We start from the raw sequence: 16,783 nt of genomic DNA on the forward strand, positions 1-16,783 counted from the left end.
GAAAGGCCATGCTGCACAGCCTGCCTTCAAGCGGGCCGCTCAGAGGCCAGGGTTTCCCACCTGTTGAGGTCCACTCCTAAGGCCTTCAGATCCCTCTTGCAGATGTCCTTGTATCGCAAAGGGATATATAAATGTTGTTTAGTCCCAGTTGCCTGTTTGGAGACTAGTTTTCTAAAGATTCTCTCTCTCTCTCTCCCCCCCCCCCAATTCATCAATTACAGTTTAATGTACAATTACAGAACAAAATTCATGCAGGCAGTTATATTTTCTATCCTCCTAGCAGTTCAGGTGAGTTGATTTTCTTATAAGGTACAGGGAAAATCAGTTATGGAAAAATATGCATCTGAATATTTTGATTTCCTTGTTTGAAAAGTGTATCAGATTAAAAGAGGCTAAAAGGGAGTAAGTATTTGTTTTGTGAGTGTGGTATGTCAAACTTTGAATGCACGAATGCCTTATGTCTCCAAATCTGGACTGTACAACTCATAAATGAGTTCATCAAGAACTTACTTGTGAGCCAAGGTAAAAAAGCAAGTTTCAGATGTTTAGGTAAAACTACAGGCTTATGTTCATTTGTTAGATCTGCCATTGTAGTAATTCAAGGACTTAAATTGGCCTTCTGGGAAAAAGACATTTGCCTAAGTTGCAGGAAACACTGTAAGAAAGGGTCATGCACTGTTAGGTTCTCAATGCCAGTTTTCAGATTCTGAAATCAGAAGGGATCACTAAAGTGAATCTAATTTTCTATCCTGTGTCCCAAAGAGCAACTGAATATTCTCTATCAAACACACCCAATTTTATATGGCTGCTTTTCCTATAGTTCAGAGTGACCAAACTTGCTTAATATAAGAGCCACATACGAAAAGATGTTTGAGAGCAACAAGAGATATGTTTGAGACCTGCAATATTTAACAAGCATTTAAATTCTTAAATGTATTTACACACCATGAACATTTAACTAATGTTTTAATCAATTAGACTGCCAGTTTATACATGGTAAATAGTTATAAAGCTAGAAAATTTCTTATTTACCTTTTATATTATGATGCAAAAAGGAGCTTGGCCAACATATTTCTGAGAGCCACATATTATAAGTCAAAGAGCTGCATGTGGTTCTTGAGCTACAGTTTGGCTACCCCGTTATAGTGCATACTGTCAGTGGTGTCTCTGGGTGGCATGGCTGGCGGGAGGTGCTTCCACCCCAGCTGTGCCACCCCAAGGACTGCTTGTGCACACTTCCTCCCCAGGAGGTGTTCTGAGGGGCAGAGAGGCCATGTGTGGCTTTCCCAGCCCTCAGAGGGCCTTCTGAGGTGTGCGGGGGAAGGCCCTTAAAACATCACTACTGGTTTTTGACTGAAAAACAGAAATGACATTTCAGAAGTTCCACCCCCCCCCTGGAGGCCTTGGAAGGGGGCAGCACCTCCTGGCATGCCCCTGGATACCACAATGGCCAGGACCACCACTGCATATTGTATCATGTTGTCATCAAGTCTTCATCTGGGAAGTGGTGAATCTTCCAACCCTTCCAGTTTTCTGTTGAAATATCTAATCTTCATTATTCCATGTCCTACCTTATGTGTGTTTCTAATTTTGAACTTTGCCTTCCTTTTTGCTCTGGTCTGCCAGAATTGAAGAAAGTAATGAAGTGCCTTGGAGGTAGCAAGACATTTTCAGTTCTATGCAGGTCTGGCCAAACATCTGCATGAGACATAAATTCTAGTGAGTGGATTTAAAAGGAACCCCCCCTCCCCCCCAAAAACTCCAAGAGAGTAGTGAGGATAGGGGCTCTGTCCTCCTTTGAAAAAGAGAACGGTGGCAGGGATAGTCTTCTGCTGTTCCTTCCACTTTAGAAATTGGCTCACTACCTTCACTTGAATAATATTGAGGAGTCTCACCTCAATAAGCACATCCATTGTATAAAATTAATAGAGGGCTCAGGTGTTCTTTCTGATTAATAGAATCACGTACTACTTATTTGCTTGGAGAAGATTTACCTATGCCCTGAGGAAAGAGATTTTAGGTCATGTTGCAATTTTTGTAAAACTAGATCAAACTGTATGAGATCAGGAGATGGGAGTTGGCTGGGCTGGGAATAAAGTTTTTGTGGCTGGGAATAAAGTTTTTGTGGCCACAGCTATCCTTGCCTTACCTTGGATTACGTTGCAGTATTGTTCTTGAACAATAAGCAAGACAGGCAAAGTACAATTTCAAGTTTGAAAATAAACCCAAGAGTAATTTATCCATTTTGACTAACATTTTAATAATCTTGATTTTAATGATGCTGTATGTATGAAATTAAGAGCTAACTCCAGGTCAGGAGATGCCTTATCCAGGAATTTTAAAAAGCAGTTTGTGCAGCTAAATGATCAGCAGATATTGAATCTACCCACACAGGTTTGTTCTTATTATGTCTTATATCAGCATTTTTCAATGTTTATCCCCCACCGTATCACTTCACATGATCCACCTATTGAAATTACCACCAGAAGTAACTGGTGATGATGTCACTGGCAGTTACTTCTGGGTTGAGAGGCCAGATGCAAAGTGACAGAAACCATTAAGAAGCTCAGGGTGGGTGGGACAACTTTTCTGAGCTTGGAAAAGCATGATTTGGAGCCTCCTACTATTGTTTGTTGTGTTGTGTTCCTGGTCTTGTTGCTGGGCGGCAGGTATCCATGGGTCCAATCTCTTGATACAGCTAGAAACTAAAGAACGGTGGTATGAAAGCTTGTAATTTGAAAACAAGGTACATTGTGATATATGGCTATCCAGCACTGACTTAATTCCTTCCAGGTCCAGTCTATCCATGAAACTGACAGTTGCAGTTGCCTGTGGCAGCCGAGTAGTGGAGGGCACCCATTTGACTCTGTTGGTATTGTGAAGGAGAAGAGAGTGGTGGGCTAGAGCCATTCCCCCTCTTTTTCTAGTCCAGGGAATGGGAGTAGTAGAGGCTGGCACATCACCAGATAAGGGGGGGTGCAGCATTTGGTGTGTCACCTCAGGCGGCAAGAGTTCTTTGGCTGATCCTGATGCCTAAAACAAGGTAGATATGGAGTGTAGTTACTGAAGTAGTTGCCTCAATCTGTCATGTAGATCCTCTGGCATGGCTGCAGTTCAGCGCTGTGACACATTGTGCATTGCTAAAGAGGACAGTTTACTGTCCTAGGAAGAAGTAGCAATTTGGCCTTAGAAAATGTGACCAGAATACTTGCTTTCCAGTGCTGGGGGTTAATTCCAAATAAATGAATTTAGAATTTTGATGCTAGTGTTATGAATTGTGCCCCAATATTGCTCCTGCTTATATATTACAGACAGCAGCAGTGGCTCTTGTGTGGTGGAGGAGTCTTCATGCTAAGACCAGATTCACACATTCTTTGAAGAGTCTGGGGGGAGGGGGGCACATGCCACCTGCTCCTCTATCACATGAGCTGTTGCCACCACCACTGGTACTAACAAATATGAATTGGTGCACAGTTGCTTTATCACCTATGGAAAAGTTCATCTGTTGTACTGATGTTGTCCTTAATCCATTTTTTTTGACATGCATTTAGGTTGGGTGGGGAAGGATAACTGCCACACTCCTGTTAGTTTTAAACATTTATGTTTCAGTATATAAGGTACTGTATTTTTCTTCCTCTTGTTTTATGTTTCTTTCCCCAATATAGTATGACAAGCTGAGCGTTTTACACAATTTATGGTCCTCTGGATTTTGGCCAGCTATTTAGTTAGAAGTAGTTGATATTTCAGTTCTGAATAATAGCTGTATACTTAAATTTTTTTCTGTCTAAAATGGATAAAAATAGATTAAATCTGTTAAAGGAAAACTTGACTACTTTTTTTGAACAGAGAGAATAGTTTAGTGTTGGAATACACTTTCATGGGAGATAGTGAATTGCTAATACCCATGGGTTTTTTTTTTTAAATAAAAGTAACTGGGTGACATTTCAGGATAATGCTTCCATGAATGAACTCCCCCTAGAAACAGAAGGAGCATTCTGCTTGCACAAAGGGATCTGCATGAGCGGAATGCTCCTTTCCCTCTTGCAAAGAGCTTCCATTCATGGAAACCTTGTTCTGGATGCCACCTTTTGTCTTCAAAGTATGTATAGTTCGGTGAGCAAGTCATAAATTTGAGTTGGAGATCATCCATGTTTGGTTCTTTGTGACTCTTTTCAAATGGGTGTCTTGACTCAAACTACTGTGGCTTTGTTTCAAGAACTAGAAATAAGACATTTAAATTGTGGTGGTGGTTGATTTTTCTTAAACAAATTGTAGATGTAATTGGAAGAATGCTGTTAGTGAAGATGAAAGGATATTCATTTTGCTGTTTATACTCTGCATCTGATCTACTTTGAGTAATAGTCTGTAATTGAACACTGGGGTTTGTTTGGGTCAATGTTATGGACTTCGTTGCTGTATTTTAAAACATTGATTTGTCTAACTTGTGATCTCTGTTCAATACTTGACAGGTCCACAAACATCTTGCCAACAGAATTTGCAACTTCCATGTGCACTATGATGGGGAAGCCTATTATATGACTCATAGGTAGCAACACCAGTTAAGGTTGCTTTATAACTTGCTTTCAAGGCCAAACTAACATTTCTCATATTTTAACCTACTCTCCATTTTTTCTCTAAGCCCTAAAGTATTCAACTAGCAGCTGGATCATTTGTTTAGAGACCTTTAGAATTCTGAGCTAACAATTACAAGCTTGCGTTGAATTCACCCAAACTCAAGGGTTCAGGCTACACATGACAGCAGCACACCTGTTTTGTTTTTGTTTTAAACCAGGGTCTGCCTGAATCACATATCAAATGGTGGAATGAAGGCTTTACTTTAAGAGCAAAATGGTTGAACCAACCCTCCCTCTTCCTAAACACTCTTCTCTCTGCCAGATTCACTTCAAGTATTGAAGCACAGTAGGGGGGAGTTATCCTGTGAACACTTGCAGTAGTTCATACGTGTACTACATACATGTAGTTTGAGCCCAGCCCAGCCTTCACTTAAATATATTCTTGGACTATCTCAAATATTAGTCACATTTACATACATAGATTTCCATACATAGATTACATACATAGTTTTGTCACTCCCTTATTTTATTCTTACTCAAACAGGATATGTGATAACAACTTGTAATAATACAAAAGCTATGGAGAATGCCTCTAAAGCAGTTTACAGAGGACTAGAGGTTAAGGGTATGATAGATGTGTGTGGAATAGGAGTGTGTGGTCAATCTTTTTCACAAACTGTCTACCATATACTAAAAGATAAGCACATTAGCTGAAATTGAGATCACTACTTTAATGATCTGTGTGCAGACAAAAGAGCAAAATTTGCACATAACCAGTAATTCAACCATCTCTAGGAAGTTCATGGGCAAGCACTGTGTATGCAAACAGGTTTTGCTGAAGTTCTTGCTGTTATCCCAAAAATGCTGTGTTGAGAAAAATCAAGTGAAATGAATAAGTGCAGAAGTCACAGCACGTTGCTTTAGTTCAGCATTCACACTTAAACTAACAATGGGCAACAGTCTTTAAATTATAAAACTATAAATACTGTCAAATCAGACTATGTTGTAAGCTCTGCTTTCTGTTACCATTTTTTTCAGGACTGGTTAAAAACCTATGGTTATCTGCTTCCTTCTGACACCCGAATGTCTGCTCTACACTCAGGAAAAGTTATGCAGTCTGCGGTCACCACTATGCAGCAGTTTTATGGCATCCCAGTAACAGGAGTGCTGGACCAGACCACTATCGAGTAAGAATACTTGAAAGCATTTGCTAAAATCATCAGTGGTTATCAATCCTGCTATTGCTGGATTGCTTACAATTGATTCTTACAGAGACATCCTGCATACTACTGTAGTGATTTGCTCCAATTGTAAGGTGAAAAGAGCAGTGTAATATGTTGGTTGGGAGTTGAAATTGGAAGCAGCCACTGCCTGTGATCTTCTCATTAGAAACATCCCTGTAAAATGTGGAGTTGCACAAATTCCAAACCCTCTTGAAGAAAAAATACCTCTGAGACTTGGGTCAATAGCCAATTCCCCTTTCTTAGAAAAGAAAATTTAACTAGAAACTGACTGATAAATGGAAATAATCCAAATGAAATCCAAAATAAGACTTTTCATACAGGGATTTGCACTGGTTTAACTAACTTGGTTTAATAAGTATAATGCCTTGTGTCATAATGCAATTCTGTAGGTTAAACTGTTCTGTGCCCTTGAAGGAATTATTCTCTAAGTACATATGTCTTGTCTTGGGGTAATCTGAGTGTAACCTTAATTTCAGACAAACTGTGTACTAATGTAAACATACATACAGGTTGAGACTAATTATTCACATTTGTTCCAAGCACTCACAAAAAACACAGGATGGCAAAAAAAGCAGTATAGCAAATCAATTTAAAAAACAAAGTTTCTTTGCTCCAGTGATTTAAAAACAGCCTTGCTGACCTTTGTGATGTAAGATAAGAGTCATTAAGAAGACAATTCATCAATCAGTCATTCTCCAAGAGCTTCAAGAGCTTAGAAAGACACTTCACTCAGCCCCTCCCTTCACCAATGCAAATGATCACCTTTCTTTCACATGCTCAGGGGGAGGGGAAGGGTCCACTGGAGAGAGAAGGAGCTGGAGAGAGAAGGATTGATGGATTGTTGGCCAGCTGCTCTCGCTCTCTCTCTCTCATGTTAATGAGGCTATTGTTAAGGGACTGTTCAGTTTTTTAAAGGGATGCATTTTTCCTCTTCTCCAGGAATCAGCACATTCCTTCTCATTTGCAGGGGCCATTCATGTTGAGTCAAATCCGTGTATAAAAAATCCATGTATAAATGTATACATGGATGTATAAATGTAAAAAATCCATGTATGTCCAGATTTTCTTCTCTGTATACCCCCCCCATCCCATGACCCAGAATGGTGTTACACTGTTTTGTAAATGCATTGATGTTCTAAAGCCTGAAGGCTTTGTTTGATTCATAATGGCTTCAAATAATGTTCTTTAAAAAACTGTTTCATGGTCCACAGTACCCTGAGAGATAGGACTTCCAGGGTCAAAGGAGACATGTTGCTAAATGTGTTTGCATTTTCTCTTAATTAAATAGCAGCGGTTGGAGGCTGGATAAGGATTGCAGTCTGTGGAGAGGGGACAGTGACTCTTTTTCCCCTTTGCTCTGAGATCCTGACTAAAATTACCCTGAACCTTCTAACTAGGCCCTGAAGGGAAGCTTCCATTGGTGCCAATGGAAGCATCTCTCCTGGAGCATTGTTGAGAATTGTTTTCATCAGGATTATGTGAGGAAAAATTGTTAAAGACCTCCTTCCTGTGCACTGGTTGCTGATCATGATTGGACCCACTTGTGGCTGCTATTTTAGTGAAGAACAAATGATGGTTTAGTGTCATGTCTGGTCTGACAACCACCTCAACCTTGAAATTTCCCTGTGAAGGGGGGAAGGGAGTGGCAGAGATCTATAGTGCCTTTTAAAATGTTTGTTTACAAATACAATTTGAGCAGATCAGAAACAGGCGTGCTCACTTAAAACTGGTCCCTAAAAAGAAACAACAAGCCCTAAGGTCTGCTTCTTACTGCCCATTTAGCTCAAAACTTCGCACTTCTTTCTCTGACTTAATTCAGAGCTGCTGCTTTGTTCCCTGTTTTGGCACACGTGTTCCTGGCAGAACCCTAGTCTTGGCCCCTCCCCTGGCAGGTAGGTGCAACCTACATTCCTTGATAATGTTGATTGAGTATTAAGTAGTATTCATTATTAGTGGGCAAACAACAAAACAAGGTAATAAATCATAACAGTATTGTTTAGCATATTCTCCAGATTCACTTGAGTCTGCTTTTCAGGTGGATGAAGAGGCCTCGTTGTGGTGTTCCTGATCACCCCCATCTAAGCCATAGACGAAGAAGTAAGCGATATGCACTAACTGGGCAAAAATGGAGGCAGAAGCATATCACATACAGGTATAATTCATTATTTTGCTGTTCAGTGCATAAACTTTCAACTGAGCTTTGTAGCATGAATATGTATTTTTCATGTCATGTGTAAGTCCGGGGGTTGGCTCATTCTCTGCATCCACAAATGCCCGCAGATTACTTTGAGGTTTTTTTTCTTACAGTCTCTGTTTATATCTGAAACCTCAGAGTGGAGATTTTATGGTAGGGATCAGCAGTTGGAGGTTCATAGGTCAAATGTCTTTCCCTAAGGTCTACCCCTAAGGCTGTGGTTCTCAAACTCGCAGAGAGTTTGAGGACTGCAGTAAGTCCTTGCAGGGGAGGGGGATGGGGGAAGGTGGGGAGCCCTGCACCACCTTGGGGATGTGGGGAGCCCTGCGCTAGCATCTGCAGGGCTCCCCAAAGCTTAAAAAGTGAAAGCACAGCTATCGTGCTGGGGGCCATCATAGTGCAGGGCTTTGCTTTGGGGTCCCCAACAACCTGGCAGTGTTTTAGCTTGAGGTGATCTTTTGTTAGAACAGTGATTTTCAAACTTTTTCATCTCATGGCACACTGACAAGGCACTGAAATGGTCAAGGCACACCACCAGGTTTTTGACAATTGACAAGGCACACCATGCTGCCAGTGTGGGGGCTCACATCTCCCATTGGCCCTATTAATAAATGACCTTCCCCCAGATTCCTATGGCACACCTGTGGACTACTCATGGCACACCAGTGTGCCACAGCACAGTGGTTGAAAATGGCTGTGTTAGAACATTAGCTCCCAATCTCTATTTTCTGTTGCATGCATTTTTAAAATTTATTTTTAAGTTCTTCCCTATTGATTTTTATATACTTAAATCCTGATTTTTCTCCCCCCCCCCCCGCCATGTGAGAATCTGTAATCATTCTCATCCTTTACTGACATTCCTTGGTAATGCTGCAGTCTCCTGTTTTGTGGTTGAGTCATAGATGCTGATCACTGTATTCTCGATGAAAGCAGTCCACTGAGTTGTATCGTGGTATTACATTTCATATGCTTTCCGTCCCACACATTATCCATGACAACATACTTTTTGGATTAGAGGTAATAATAATAATAATAATAATAATAACAACAACAACAACAGGTATTTATATACCGCCTTTCTTGGTCTTTATTCAAGACTTTATTCAAGGCGGTTTACATAGGCAGGCTTTTTATTAAATCCCTATTAAATAGGGATTTTTACAATTTCAAAGAAGGTTCTTTTTTTCAAGAACGACTACATTCAAGGTGTTTCATTCCGATCTGGCTTCACATTCTGGCCTCCATCCTCCCACGCTCAGAGCAGATGGAATTGCTCGGCTTCAGCTTGTCAGCTGCTCCAAGGTCGCACAGTGCCGGTGGCCTTGAACTGGCGACCTTGTGGATGTTATCTTCAGGCAGACGGAGGCTCTACCCTCTAGACCAGACCTCCTGCCCTGGTACAGAGTCAGTTAAGGTCTCTGAGTTAGTCACAGTTATCCACTTTCAAAACCAATGTTACTTCCAGAGTTTTGTCCTAAGTGTGGGCAGGATGGTGATGCGCAGCAGTTATATTACAGATTGCTCCTCTGAGTTTTGGAGGTAACCTATCACTGAATCCCAGATGCAACGGAGTGGCAACAGGATACAGATTTTTTATTGTCATGTGCTCCTAGAGGTATCTGGTGGGAGAGACACTGTGAGTTATAGGAAGCTGGATTAGATGGACCCTTTACCTGATCTAGCAGGGCTTATCCTTGTGTGAACCTAATAAATGGTCCTCGTTAGTGAGACAAATATCTTTCCATACAGCAGTGTGTCGGTTCTACCCTCTGGTCCATAGGCACTCTCCCCAGGCTTGTTTCTGTACAGGGCTTTTAATAAAGTATATATTCGAAGACTTCTAAAAATCCTTCGAGTGGTGGTTCTCAAACTTTTAGCACCAGGATCCATTTTTTAGATTGAAAATCTGTTAGGACTCACCGGAAGTGATGTCATGACCTGAAGTGACATCATCAAGCAGGAAAATTTTTAACAATCCTAGACTGCAATCCTTCTCACACTTACCCAGGAGTAGGTCCCATTTACTATCATTGTTCAAAGCATATACATAGTAACCTGTTAAAAGTACAGATCTGTAACATTTCCTCAAATGCAGTTACATATCATGGAAGCATCATCTAATAACATAAAATATTGAAATGAATGGGGACCCACCTGAAATTGCCTCGCAACCCACCTAGTGAGTCCCAACCCACAGTTTGAGAAACAATGCCCTAGAGCAGGGGTGACCAAACCCTGGCCTGGGGGCTGTTTGTGACCCTCAGTCTGACCCTCAATCTGACCTGCAGGGAGCTCCCAGTCTCCAGTGAGCCTTTGGCCCTCCGGAGACTTCCTGGAGCCTACACTGGCCTGAGGCAACTGCTGTTAGCGTGAGGGCAACTGTTTGGCCTCTCGCATAATCTGCGGACCGAAGGCTCCCTCCACTGCTTGCCATTTCACGTCTGTGATGCAGCAGTGGCAATGAAGGAAAGAATGGCCTTGCTTTGTGCAAGGTCTTTTATAGACCTTGAGCTATTGTGAGACCTTCATTCATTCATGTAAGTCAGAGGTTTTCAAACTCTCAGGGAGTCCTGCATGACCGCCTGCAGGGCTCCTTGAAGCTGCAAAAGTGAAAGTGGAGCAATCGTGCTCCACTTCCGGTTTAGTGGAAGTGGAATGCTAACGCTCCACTTTCTCTTCTAAAGCATTGGGGAGCTCTGCAGATGGTCGCGCAGGACTCCCCGCACTTCTGGGAGGCTGCAGGAGGCTCTAGTAAGTGCACCCAAGCCCCTGCAGCCCCCTGAGCAACGCGATCCTGGGGATTGTGTCACTCCTTCCTCTCTGCCTCCTTGGTGCTCTCGCCCCTTAAGGGTGCAGAGGCCAGGGTCCACAGACTGGAGTGTTGTGACGCTGTTTGAAAAGCCCTGATATAAGTACTTTCCTGGGCATGTCCCATTTAACACAGTATGACTTACTTCCAAATAGACATGCCTAAGAGTGCACTGTAAGTAGGTGACAAGGGTCAGTGCAGTTTGCATGGCTCGCTTCTTGGAGTCCAGTGCAGGAGGGTGCTATGCGAAAGAAGGTATCTAATTTACCTGAAATATGTCCATTGCCTTTACCTTATGTGCTGTAGTGTCCAGGTGGAAACTATAGAAACTGCCATTTGGAAAAAAGCTGAATTAATTCACTAAATTAATTTTCACTCCTCAATGTTCTATATTTAGTGTATTTAATACTGGGAGATCTGTCATGACTATCTGCTAAGTTCTGAAAAAAAGCAATCAGTATGGAGGAAACATTGGTAAATCTGATAATACTTGATTGTCTATTGAATATATAAAAATTTAGTATTCTGGTTGTATTAACATGAGACTTGAAAAAAATATCAGAGTGTTCTTTTAAGCAAGTTTCTTCTTTTCTTCACACAGTGTTCACAACTACACTCCCAAGGTTGGAGAGCTTGACACAAGGAAAGCCATCCGGCAAGCTTTTGATGTTTGGCAGAGGGTGACTCCACTAACTTTTGAAGAGGTTCCTTATTATGAAATTAAAACTGACAGAAAAGAGGCAGATATCATGATATTTTTTGCCTCAGGTTTCCACGGTGACAGCTCTCCTTTTGATGGGGAGGGTGGCTTCCTAGCCCATGCTTATTTTCCTGGACCAGGAATTGGAGGCGATACACATTTTGATTCAGATGAGCCATGGACACTGGGAAATTCTAACCATGATGGTAAGATGGCCCGTTTAATTCTTTAAACCTGTTTAATTCTTTCAGCAGCAGACGTTCAGGATGTGGATCATATGGACGGATTTTGCTAGAAGAACTTGTTCCAAATTTATTGATGCTATTGGTGTTGCACACCTATGACTACTGATTGGTGTCTTAGAATATGCAATATTACTTCCATGTGCTTTCCAGCATGCAAAGGGGGAATGCCCTAAGGAAGCATCTACAGTTCACAGTTTAAAATAGACTGAGCTGCAAGTTTTCTGTATGCTGAGCCCATATGTATGCAAGAAATACCTCCTTTTTATTTAAATTAGAGCTGTGGGTGAAGGTACTGAAACTGAGTTTGGCCTGAGTTTGGCAAAGCATCATTTTTGGTCAGTTTTGAGTTTTCAGAATGTTTCCTTATGAATTTCAGGATGCTGAAATTGTCGCTTGGATGATTGTCATGTCAAGAGGCTTTCTGTGAACCACCCATATGTTAGATAATAATATTGACTACAGCAATTCATGAATGTCAAAGCTGCAACACTAGCTTAATTTAAACATTGTTAAAGAGTTTACTTTTATTACTTGCTACTCTGATTAGTTTTGGGAGACTTCATAGTTTGAGTGTTTAATGGAATCTTCATAGGTCCAAGAATGGTGGGGGGTACCAGAAGAAAATACTGTTGCCTCTGCCAAACTTAATATAGGGTAAATGGATTCAATATAATCCTATTCCTGATGCATGGTCCTCTTGCTTAATTTCTGTGATGTGATTGTAGATGTTACCAGTTACACTTAACCTTTTTTTAGATGTAGCCATATCTAAATTGAAATCCTGAGCCTGCCCCCAAAGATGTGGTATTAATGGGAAAACAATAATTAGACTAGTGGAAAGAAAATGTACATACTGTTTGTGAGAGCAGGTCTTAAGCCTTTAAGATCCTCTCAGATCACATTTAAAGTATTTTCTACAAACCCATGAAAGCTTTGCTCTTTAAAGCAGAGCGGAGACTATGATTATCAGATAAAGAGGAGGATTTGAAATATTTAATTAATCCTGTCACTTGCAGTCGCCCACTAACTCTGTAGAATCCAGAACCATTTAACTAGGAAGACATAGATTTGATTAGTTGTCTCATAAAAAGTGAAGCTATTAGCTCTTGGGGATAAATAGTTTTCTAAAGGTTGTGTACATTTTCAGAGTACTTTATCGGAAAGTGAGAGCAAAAATATGATGTGGCATGTCTACAATAAAGATGAGTGCTTGAAAGTACTTGACATAGTGTAAATAACATTTTTCTGACTTGACAACGTGAGGCTGAGGTTTAGGTGGTGTGAAGGGGCTTCTGTTGTTGCTGAAAGTCTTAGAAGGATTATTAATATTTTTGTTAACATTAAGCAATTTATAATTTACAACAGGGATCTCCAGACTTTTTGGTCAGAGGGCCACATCTAATATCTGGCATGGTGTTGAGGGCCGGAAAAAAAATTTAAATATAAAATTTAAATAAATAAATTAGAGATGGAACTTAGATCAGTGAATAAATGAATGAATGGGCTCGTTCATTCAACCTTTCGGGCCCTCAGAACACCCTCCAGATACAACCAGAGCACAGTTCTGGTCATGTACAGTTGAGTGGGCTAGAGGCTTTCAGGGGACAAGAGGCTGGCTGTGGGCCAGAGAGAGGCTTGTTGTGGGCCGCATCTGGCCCCTGGGCCGGCGTTTGGAGACCCCTGATTTACAGTATCATGCTTGCAGTTACTACTGTACTGTCTTGGTTGTTTCCATCTTCTGTTGCATTAACAAGCAACTTAGTGCTCTTCTTCCAAATCTTGGATAAGTGAGATTTTGTGGAATGTTATTCAGTAAAGCTAACTGAATCCAGTGATATCTGCTACAAATGTTTCCATAATTAAGGATTATTTGTTTAGTTTTGCCAGCTAGCCATTGTTTAATTGTTCCCAAGAATTGCCAAATTGAGCAAAAACACACTCAGTCCAGGCCTTTCTTCTTCTTCCACATTCATCTCCAGGATGAATGGGGGCTTTCCCCTGGGGGCTGGGGATAAGAATAGGCCTCAGTTTGGCTGTACTTGTAAGAGGCGACTAAACAGCCACCGGGTAGATGGGACTCGTCAGCCTGGGAAGGCAGCTCATCTGAGAGAAGGAAAACTCTGATCCCAAACCTCCGCTGCCTTGTGGCTACATCCAGTTATGGAAAAGGCTTCAGGAGTCAACCTTGAGGCAAAATCAGGAGCCGGAGTCCCTGAGGCAGTTCATGGCTGAACACAGTCACGTTCTGGCAACTCCTGCGACGCCGCTGGAACCAACCGTATTGGCCTCTGCCTTTCCATTGGACCATTTCAGCGGCGTGGAGAGGGGGGATTTGCTGCATGGGTAACAGCCTATCCTCCATACCTACTTTACCCAGGCTTCGCGCACTGGAGAGGACACTGTTCCAGAACCACCATTCAGAGCGTGACACCATAGTCTTCTGAGACTGAAGGATGCCAACAAGAAGAAGGACAGTCTAGTCAGCCTTTCATTCGTTCACCTGTTCCCATTGTACATTAGTATGCAGAGATTGTGCAGTATTTGAACTACTGGCACAGACATTACATTTTGTACACATCTCCCTTTGTGCAGAGAAGAAACAAGATCCCATCCTGCCCACTATGTGAACCCATTCTCCCTCTGAAACCTTGACATCCATGTGTAGGCATAACACCTGAATAGTGATTTCCTAGGCTTACAGTTTTCTCAAGTTGGATTTTAGGCATGTAGACCCTATTCAAACCTTGTTTCCATGTTTAAATATCTGGAGGTCTTAGAAGTGGGACAAGTGAACCCCAAGAATGGGGCAAGTTATTTGCCCATTGTGCACAAGAGCGAGTAGGAGAGTGTGTTGTCTGATTCGAGTCAAAATATGTTTTAAGATAATGACTTTTCAGAAGATATTCATGTTGTATCTCTTGCACAGACAGTTCTGTGCAGTACTGTCTCTCCTACAAAGTTTGCTTGATAAATAAAAGTAATGTTTTAAACAAGGCTCTGAAATGTTTTCTACTAATAATGCTTATTATGTGGGAAATAGAAATCTTTTAATTATCCAGTATATTTTTCATGTAGGTATGAAGTCAGTCTCCTCTGAGACGGTTGCACAGAGCTGGGGGAAGATAACTGGTTGTTAAATATTCAGGCTGTGATGAGGGGACTGGGCCAGTATAGGGTTTTGATTGATTCCTATTTAAAATATTCAGGGTTTGTTTTTTTTAAAAATAGTGACTTTAAACAGAATTCTGACTTTTTAATATAGATGTAATAGTCTTAAAAGGTTTGGTTTTATGTGTTCATGACTGCATTTGTTTATCCCAAGCAATGAGGTTTTTAAGGTAGCTTGCTTATTTTACAGGAAAGTAGGATATAAATTTCATAAATGTAAGTTGGATATTTCCTTGTTTGCGACTCAGTTCAAATGTTATAATGTAAGTAACTGCGGGATAAACTGCTATGATAGTGTTGATGACCTTGGAAGGCAGTGCAGTCACGGGAACTTGCAATGCAACATATTCATATGGGACCCAATTACAAAGTTATAGTTGCAGTGCAGGTGCTGCCAAAATCTGCTTCTGTGCTTTCAGGGCTCCATGCAGTTTCTCTAGCATGTTGTCAAGCCTTAATTATTTACTCATAGTTCATATCAGGTCATTATAAGAGTGCCATTTTTTGCTGAGAAAGCTTCCTCCCACATGCTTTCCTTATGATACAATCCTTTGACAATTATGTTGTCTCCCTCACTGCCTGAGTTCTATTCAGCTTCACTGTTCACATAAGCAAAAGCCAGATGTATATCTCATTCCATGCCAGAGGTCAGATGGCTTGGAACCCTTGGCACTGATATCTGACCTGCTTTGAATTTTGATATATAGTTTTGTTGGTGTGGTCGGGATGCATAAGCAAAGGAAAAGTAGGAATATTCATGCACTGGTGATCAGGAGTGTATATTGACAATTAGTATTTCTGGGAGATTAGAAAGCAGGAAGGAAGCTCAAGGTGTAATGAAGTGACTCATAAATGCTCTGCAACGATTTATGCAAATCAGTAGTTCACACATCTCAGAAAGACTTTATCAGTTGGAGAGACGATGCTTGAAAGCTCATGTAGTTCAGGAACACTTCGTTCTGTTCAGATGCATGGAAAATGTGGCAGTTGCCATCTTCCTATGAGATGATTTTGCTTCATCCATTATATTCAAAGGAATGTTCATTTAATTATTTGGACAAAGCTGGTACAAATTGCTATCATTCTTTAAATTCAGATGTCTGTACTACTGGTTCAAATTCAAGGGCAGTCCCGACTAGTGTCAAAATGCCCTACTCTCTGAATCTATACTAAACTAGGGGCTTCTCTTCAAACCTCATCTTTTCTATAAACAAGTGATTCTTATTCCAAAATACCTATTGATTTCTCAGACTGTTTTAAATAAAAACAGGAAAATGTAGCAGTACTTTCTGAACTCTGTGTGGCCTTTTTTTAAAGCCAGTAATTACTATGGAAAAGTCAACAAGGACATGATCCTGTTCATGCTTCTCAGAGTAAATCTCATTGAGACTTTGTCCAAGTAAATGTGCATTGAGCTGCACATTGGTAGAATCCACTTTCCTGTTTAGCTGATGTAATTTGCTCTACCATGCCTAATATTTTGTGTTCAGCTGTACTCTTGAAATATAATAAGAGGCCCTCTAATAACAGATTTCACCATACTAGCAATGCTTCATGCAGTTTAATTTTAAAAAGTTACAGGCAGATTAAAATTAAGCTAGATTTTATTTTTACACAATAGATTTTACTGTCATTATTTCTGTCTGCACATGAGATTAATTGTACGGCCTGCTGACTTTTGGACTACTCTTGTTTTGGCCACTGGAATCATTTCACTGGAATCATTTCACAACTTTTAACAAGCCATATCGGTTTCTGGCTTGATAAGACTTGTTTGTTTGATTTAGTACATGTATTTTAATGTGACTATCATGCCCCGATCCCTAGACTTCATACACATAAATCACAC

General features: G+C 40.9%; 1 protein-coding gene across 2 annotated transcripts in view; it reads left to right on the plus strand.

Annotated features, from left to right (window-relative positions):
* MMP24 (matrix metallopeptidase 24) overlaps positions 1-16,783 on the plus strand; it is a 39,465-nt gene that overhangs the window by 6,412 nt on the left and 16,270 nt on the right. For both annotated transcript variants that reach the window (XM_066623125.1, XM_066623126.1), the window contains exons 2-4: positions 5,613-5,761; positions 7,854-7,970; positions 11,423-11,727. In XM_066623125.1, coding sequence (XP_066479222.1) covers positions 5,613-5,761; positions 7,854-7,970; positions 11,423-11,727 — 571 coding nt within the window. The remainder of the gene's footprint in view (positions 1-5,612; positions 5,762-7,853; positions 7,971-11,422; positions 11,728-16,783) is intronic.

The sequence above is a fragment of the Tiliqua scincoides genome, chromosome 4 (assembly GCF_035046505.1).
Source record: "Tiliqua scincoides isolate rTilSci1 chromosome 4, rTilSci1.hap2, whole genome shotgun sequence".
NCBI classification, from domain to species: domain Eukaryota; kingdom Metazoa; phylum Chordata; class Lepidosauria; order Squamata; family Scincidae; genus Tiliqua; species Tiliqua scincoides.